We start from the raw sequence: 8269 nt of genomic DNA, 5'->3' as shown, positions 1-8269 counted from the left end.
TGCTGCCCTCGGGCCCGGAGGCCGCTACGTACCCCACTGTGACCTGGAACCCAGGGACCCAAGTCCCGATCCGGATTATCGTGGCGCTTCTCCCGGACGGCCCTGGTGCTCGGTGTCCCTCCGCCGCCGCCGCTGCCGCCGTTCCCGTTTCCGGCGGGGGAGATGGCCAGGATCTGACCCGGAGGAGGCCGCACCCGCGCCGCGCTCTGCGGCGGGCTCTAGGCGATGCCGAGCAGCTCGGACACGGCGCTGGGGGGAGGCGGGGGCTTGAGCTGGGCGGAGAAGAAGTTGGAGGAACGCCGCAAACGGAGGCGATTCCTGTCCCCTCAGCAGCCGCCGCTGCTGTTGCCGCTCCTGCAGCCGCAGCTCCTGCAACCGCCGCCGCCCCCGCCGCCTCTGCTCTTCCTGGCTGCTCCCGGCACGGCCGCCGCCGCAGCCGCCGCCGCCGCGGCCTCCTCCTCTTGCTTCAGCCCGGGTCCCCCTCTGGAGGTCAAGCGGCTGGCGAGAGGCAAGAGGCGCGCAGGAGGGCGGCAGAAGCGGCGCCGCGGGCCCCGCGCCGGGCAGGAGGCGGAGAAGCGTCGGGTCTTCTCGCTGCCCCAGCCGCAGCAGGACGGCGGTGGCGGTGCTAGTAGCGGCGGGGGTGTGACCCCGCTGGTGGAGTACGAGGATGTAAGCTCCCAGTCCGAGCAGGGGCTGCTGCTGGGGGGGGCCAGCGCGGCAACGGCGGCGACGGCTGCCGGGGGAACGGGGGGCAGCGGCGGGAGTCCGGCCTCCTCCTCCGGCACCCAGCGTCGCGGGGAAGGGTCGGAGCGCAGGCCCCGCCGGGACCGCCGCAGCAGCAGCGGCCGCAGCAAGGATCGCCACCGCGAGCACCGGCGGCGGGACGGGCAGCGCGGCGGCGGCGAGGCCTCCAAGTCCCGCAGCCGCCACGGCCACGGCGGCGAGGAGCGGGCCGAGGCCGGCAAGAGCGGTAGCAGCAGCAGCAGCGGCGGCCGGCGGAAAAGCGCCTCGGCCACGTCCAGCAGCAGCAGCAGCCGCAAGGACCGAGACCCGAAGGCCCATCGAAGCCGGACTAAATCGTCCAAAGAACCGCCTTCGGCCTATAAGGAGCCGCCCAAGGCCTACCGGGAGGACAAGACCGAGCCCAAGGCCTACAGGCGGCGGCAGCGGTCCCTGAGTCCGCTGGGAGGCCGGGACGACAGCCCGGTGTCTCACCGGGCCTCGCAGAGCCTGCGGAACCGCAAGTCTCCCAGTCCGGCGGGAGGTGGCAGCAGCCCCTACTCGCGGCGGCTGGCCCGCTCCCCGAGCCCCTACAGCCGCCGCCGCTCCCCCAGCTACAGCCGCCACAGCTCTTACGAGCGCGGCGGCGACGTGTCCCCTAGCCCCTACAGCAGCAGCAGCTGGCGCCGCTCCCGGAGCCCCTACAGCCCCGTGATCAGGTGAGTTCCGCGTCCCGAGCGTCCGTCATGGGCTGGGCCGGCCGGAGCCTGGAGGCTGGGCTGGAGGTGATGAGACTCCGCAAAATTCGGGTCCGCGGGCGGGGCGAAAAACCCCACCTCGATCGGGGCTTCCGGTGGGGAGGGGCGCTTTCGCGCGCCCGGGACCCCTGGTGGGGGGATTTGGAGGGGACAAAGCGACAGGTCCAGCAGACTCTCTCCTCGCTCTGGAAAGGAAGGGTGGGGAAGAGTTCAAAGTTTTAAACTTGTTGCATTAATATATTAACAGATTTCTCTAAACTGCTCTTAGCTTTTTCCAGCCCAATTGCTTTGGGTAAACTGAAAGGTGGTTGGATTTGTCATAATTTGAAAGCTCTCAGAGGTTTCATTGCTGGAGACGTAGGACTGGGTCACGGCTTAGGGAGTAAATATTGTAAAGGAGAGTCGGCACCAGGTGCTGATGTCAAAGTTAGGTGTGGATTGCATATGTTGCATATGAGGAGTACAGCGATGGGAGAAGCAGCCTTTCTGTAAAGATCGTTGTTTCAGTATGTGAAACAGTTGAAGTGAAAGCTCATGGTTATAAATTCGAAGATACTTATTTTATATTCTTGTGTGGAATAGTTTTTTCACCTGACCTTCCAGTCCTGGTTTTAGAAAAAAATGGCGAGATTGTGGATTCATTGTTTGTGTGACACTCAGTTGCTGATAACGTCATTTAAATACAGTGTAGTTGCTGTGGTCCAGTATAGCGACCGAGTGAATGACTTAGTACTGAACGTTTCTTACACTATTACGCTATCTGCTATTTAAATTATTTACGTTACAGTTAACTGGACCTTTAAGTATCAGGATTTTTGTTTAAGTATCTTTGAAAAGTATAATTTGATCTAGTGAAATTGGAGTAATTTTTTTATGCAGCTGTTATGCCTTACCTGTTATATAATACTATTCTCCAAAAAAAGTGTGTGCCTTGATATAAATTTATATCTGTTAAGCAAAATAAATTGGAAGTAACTTTTGAGGATAGTTCATGTTCTTAAATACCCTTTAGATGTGTAGGAATTCTAGGCTTTATAGTTTAGGGTATCGGAAAATGTCGGGTTTTTTTTTTTTTCTATTGGTCTTTTCAGTAATGCCAAGCAGCTGCTGAGCGTGGTTATGTTGACTACAATATGTGTACCTGTAAAATTAGATCTTCTTGAAGCGTCAGCCTAGTGTTTGTAAAGATGTGATTCCAGTAGAGATGTGTTTGCCTTTAAACCAAAACAGCTGTATAAATCTCTTCATTCTTGCAGGGTTGCGGCACACTTATAGTGCTAGTTGATGTGTTAAGCAGAGAATATCAAGATTGAACACTCAATTTCACCATATCTAGCTTCTATATCTTGTAAGAGTTTATATTTTACTTTAAATGAAATATGTTAGGTTTGCCAAAATGTTTATATTTTTTGCAGGTAAATCTGCTTTTGACTGATTAGGTCTAAGTTTCAGTGCTTTAGATAGATATTAAGTGTATGATGCAGGTTTAAGAATGAATTTTGTGTTTATCAGACTTTTTAGTTGCTAGGTACTTCAGTAAGGTTCTTTATTATCTAATAGTGCTGTGTATTTTGTATTTATTACAGAGCAGCGTTATGTGTGGTTAGGGGTGTTATTTTATATTTAGCAAGTATTTATTGAGCATGTATTATATGCCAGATAACTGTTTTAGGGACTGAAATAATAGCAGTGAAGAAAGACAAGGTCCTTCCCCTTATGAGCCTGGCATTCTAGAGGATCATTCATACAGAATCTTTGCATGGTGTCTGTACTGATCACCCATGTTTATAAATGGTTGGATTTGGAAGAAGCTTTAGAATATATTGGCCAACATTCCTGACAGCCAGCCTTTTGACTGTGTGCATGTATACATCTAGAGGTGGGAAGATGTTATATTACTTTGCGATAGCCTGGAGCTTCTACTCCTGGTTTGCCCAGTTTCTTAGCAAGTCCCTGGGAGATTCCATTTCCTAAACTTTAACAGGGAAATACTTGTTTTTTTGGGTTATTTCAAGGATTAAATGAAAAATTTGTGTTTTGTGTATGTGTATTTAAAATTGGTAAATTTTACTGTATTTAAATTACATCTCAATAAAACTGATATTTTTAAATGGAAAAAATTTGTAAAGTATAGAAATATTATAGACTATTACAGAAATATAACATTGTAGAATATTTATAGAATAGCTTGAATTGCTGGAATTTTTCATATTGAAACCAGAAATCTGCCTCCACAAAACTTCTGCTCACTGCTTTGAGTTTAGCTTTTTGGAATGGTTCAGAGCAAACATGTATGCTGCCTTTTCAAAATATAGACATTTGTGTTTTCTGAGTCTTTTTTTTTCTGGGTCAAAAACCTAATTTTTCATACAGTTTTTAGATTTCACGTTGTATTATGCCTAGTTTGTCAAATGTTCTACTTGAAAATAGGACTCAATATATAGTTAAAATAGTTAATTGAAAAGCTTGATTTTTAAATATAGCAAATGTGTTATTACTGTTTTGGAACAACTAATTGATCTCTCTTGTCCACGTTAATGCAGAAAGTTTTAAGTAATTATGGTAGATGGCCCACATTGTTTAATGAATAGACTGTTGGATTGTGAGCTCCATGAAGGCAATTAGCCCGTCTTGCCTACTCTTGTGTTCCTAGTGCTCAGCGTAATATCTGGCACCAGTAGACTTATTAATTGTTGAATGGGGACAGGAAGGGATGATGGAGTTTACTGAGCACATGAAATGCTGTGGGCCTGGGTACTTAAGAGAGTTTAATAGCAACTGTGTATTTTGCTATAGGAAATAGCAGAGTGATATTTTGTAGCACTCTTGGAGCTTATGTATTAAGGAATTCTCAGTGTAGATATTTTAAGGAAATGCATGCGCCTTTAAAATGATATGGAAACCATGGAATGAAAGTTTTTCTCTGTATTCCTAGAATAAATCCTCTATTCCATTGACTTCTACTTTATGACTTCTACTTCCATCGACAACCTGCTCTTTGCCTCCGTCTGAATCTTTAGCCCCCTGCTGCTCATGCTTTTCATAAAGTCCTTTCTTTTTCTCCTTTATAACCAGGTTACCATATTTTCTTTGCTAGTTGACTCTTGGGGTGTGAGAAGTCACATAATTCTGCTGATTGGCCTTACAATAAATGTGCAAGTGAACTGAAGAGAGGGGCTGTGTAGAATGAGAGAGTGGTACTGATATTTAGGTTTTACTGAGTGCCAGGCATTGACAGATATTTAACATACATTTACCTCCAAAACCCATGCTGTGGTTGGAACATTCTTGTTGATAGACTGGGAAATGGAACCTCTAAAAAGTTAAGTGATTTGTTCCAAGGTCAGCTTGGATTCAAATGCTGAGCTGATCCTTAAGTATAAACTCTTGACAGTTTATACGGGGCTCAGGGGAGCTGACCATCTACCTCACTTGGTGATCTGTTTTGCTAAAATTTACCCTGTTTGGTTACTTGTGTGTTAATTTCTGTTTTCTGACCATCTCCGCAGCATTTTGAGGATTTAAAAAAAAATTTCAAAAAAACCCAGATTCTTCTAAAGGTCCTTTCAGGTCATTTTGTCTTTTAAATTGTAGGTTTTATGAATAGGAGGCTAAAAACATTTCTTGGAGGCACTAGTAATACTTAGTTATTGACGGTTGTTTTGCAATGGCATGTCTTGGTCTGAAGTCACTCAAGTCAGACCAGTTTGAATCAGTACAATAAATTGCTATATGTAATTGATACCTTTTCTGAACCTGTGGAAGTTCTCTTCCACCAAGCAGCAGCAGAAGCCCCGATTGTGGAATAATGAAACCCTGAGGATCTAAAGACAGGCATACATTTAAATGAATTTACTGGTATTCACTTGCATATGTTGTAGGGTACCTCTGTTGTGGATTATTTAGTGTTTTGTCCTAAAAACTAGTGCTCAAAAATAAATGAAGACATTCCAGAATTTTTAAAACACTATTACTCATAAAATACTGATTTGATATGTACTTATTAGAAATGTCATGAATATCCATAGATGAATTGAGTTCTTAAAATGCTTTTCAAAAGTGTTAAAAAGATAGGCTAGTTGAATAAATACAGAAACACTCAGAAGGGATGGAAATTTAGGTGAACTGTCTTAAATCTCTAAACCTGTAATCACTCCTTTCATTCCCAAGATGGCCTTGTGTTTTGCTACTTCTCTGGCCAGACCTTACCTGACATTTCTGTCTACTCATTCTGTATCACATTTTTGTTTTAACACTGATATTATTGCCTTAGTTCAGGCCTTCATTTGTGATCAGACTTCCTGTTATTCTTTTCTTCCCTGTTCATCCATTCTTTTCTTCCCAGTTCATTCTTTATCCAGGAGAGTTTTCTGAAAATTTTGGTTAGGTTGTGTCACTTCCATTAATTTAAGTCCACATTTTCTAGTGCATTGTCAGTTAAGGCCTTTTATTATCTAGCCCTGTTCTATCAGAGTTCTACTTTTAGAGGCATTTCTATTTCTCTACATTTTTACTTTTGCTGTTCCTTTAGCTTGAAATCCCTTTCTCTTCTCTGCCTCCACTTCTGCAGCTCAAAATCCAGCTCAAATTCCACCATCCTGAGACCTTTCTCCATTCATCCAGAAAAAGTTAATTCCTTTTTTTAATATCCTTATAGCACTTTGCTGTAGCTTTAATGTAGAGCTCTTAAAAATTTAATTGTTTGTCTGACTACATTTCCCTACTAGATTGCAAGCTCTTAGAAGACAAATTCCAAAGTGTATTTATTAGTGGTTGAATTAATTTAAATATTTTTCTCCACAGATTAATGCAAATCAACTTTTGCACAGATGCCATTTGTATCTCTAAACTTACCTACTGTTTTGGTTCACATATACTCCAGGATGGGGGAAGTAATTGTTTTGATTTTTAAGTGAAGAATATAAGAACCTCCCTCTTTTAGCTTCTACTTTATTGGAATGAGTCAAGGATACTGGGAGTCACTTTTAATGTGAGTAGAATGAATTCAGGGACTTCCCTGGCAGTTCAGTGTATAGGATTCTGTGCTTGGAGCCAGTGTTCAGATCCCTGGTTGGGGAACTAAGATTTTACATGCCAGGATGTATGTGGGCCCTCCCCTAACCATCGCCCCACCCCCCCCGCCCCACCCGACCCCGACAAAAGAATAAGTTCAGACTTAGTGTTTATATTTGCACTCTGTTGTGTGATCCAATAATGATCTGTTTTTCTTGGTGAAAATTTTCTAAATAGACTTTATGTCAAATTTTCATTACCTAACTCTGAAAAATTAATAGCTATTTCTGAAAAACAGTTGAAAATTAATGTTGCTTAATATTAATATTTAAGGTCATTTACATTTTTTATTCTGTATGCTTTCTATGAATATCACTTAAGTTTTTGCTGTGATTTTTGTTTTTGGTTGACTTTGTTTCATATGTAGATATTTGTAAACTTTAAACTGGATGTTGGAAGCAAAAGTATTTGCTAGAAAAATCAGCTCTTGTTTAGTTGCTCAGTCATGTCCATTTCTTTGCTACCTCCCATGGACTGCAGCACACCATGCTTACCTGTCCTTCACCATGTACTGGAGTTTGCTCAAACTCATATCCATTGAATCTGTGATGTCATCCAGCCATCTCATCCTCTGTCGTTCCCGTCTCCACCTGCCTTCAATCTTTCCCAGCAACAGGGTCTTTTCCAACGCGTTGGCTCTTCACATCAGGTGGTCAAGTATTGGAGCTTCAGCATCAGTCCTTCCAATGAATATTCAGGACTGATTTCCTTTAGGATTGACTGGTTTGATCTCCTTGCAGTCCAAAGGACTCTCAATAGTCTTCTCCAGCATCACAGTTCAAAGGCATCAGTTCTTCAGCATTCAGCCTTTTTTATTGTCCATCTCTCACATCTGTACATGACTACTGGACAAACCATAGCTTTGACTAGATGGACCTTTGTTGGCAAAGTAATGTCTCTGCTTTTTAATATGCTGTCTAGGTTTGTCACTATTCTTCTTTTAAGGAGCAAGTGTCTTAATTTCATGGCTGCAGTCACTGTCCATAGTGATTTTGGAGCCCAAGAAAATAAAGTCTGTCACTGTTTCCATTGTTTCCCCTGTTTGCCACGAAGTGATGGGATCAGATGCCATGATCTTCATTTTTTGAATGTTGAGTTTTAAGCCAGCTTTATCACTCTCTTCTTTCACCTTCATCCAGAAGCTCTTTAATATAACCTCTTCTGGAAAAGGTCAGTTTTCATTCCAGTCCGAAAGAAGGCAGTGCCAAAGAATGTTCAAACTAGTGCACAGTTGCACTCATGTCACACGCTAGCAAAGTATTGCTCAAAATCCTTCAAGGTAGGCTTCAACAGTATATGAACTGAGCAAGAACTTCCAGATGTAGAAGCTGGATTTAGAAAAGGCAGAGGAATCAGAAATCAAATTGCCAACATCTGTTGGATCATAGAAAAAGCTAGAAAAATCAGAGGTATTATTCACAGTGATTTTTGTTCCATGAATTTCCACACATGCAAATTATGGAATCTAGTGTTCTTAATGTATTTGGAAAATAAATGTAGGTTAGAGGATCAAAGTCTAGGCTAAAAACTGGAATTTACGTAAATGGAAATGAAAAAGGTAGTGAGAGGAACTGAAAACTGAAAGTAGTTAACGGGCCACATGCCTCCCCTTTTCTGTTTCTGCATTTTCATTGCATAGGGAAACTTTCACTGAGGTATTTTATTTGACACTTCAAACTTTGTCCACCTTTTAATTAATTATTTCACTTCTCTTGGAG

General features: G+C 43.7%; 1 protein-coding gene across 4 annotated transcripts in view; it reads left to right on the top strand.

Annotated features, from left to right (window-relative positions):
- Positions 1–86: 86 nt before the first annotated feature.
- The window catches only part of CDK13 (cyclin dependent kinase 13), a 122109-nt gene continuing 113926 nt past the window's right edge, over positions 87–8269 (top strand). For all 4 annotated transcript variants that reach the window (XM_019958980.2, XM_019958979.2, XM_070787280.1 and 1 more), the window contains exon 1: positions 87–1439. In XM_019958980.2, the coding sequence (XP_019814539.2) occupies positions 226–1439 (1214 nt within the window). In that variant the 5' untranslated portion in view covers positions 87–225. The remainder of the gene's footprint in view (positions 1440–8269) is intronic.

Source organism: Bos indicus, chromosome 4, assembly GCF_029378745.1.
Source record: "Bos indicus isolate NIAB-ARS_2022 breed Sahiwal x Tharparkar chromosome 4, NIAB-ARS_B.indTharparkar_mat_pri_1.0, whole genome shotgun sequence".
Classification (NCBI taxonomy): Eukaryota; Metazoa; Chordata; class Mammalia; order Artiodactyla; family Bovidae; genus Bos; species Bos indicus.
This window is presented reverse-complemented; position numbering and strand designations above follow the sequence as displayed.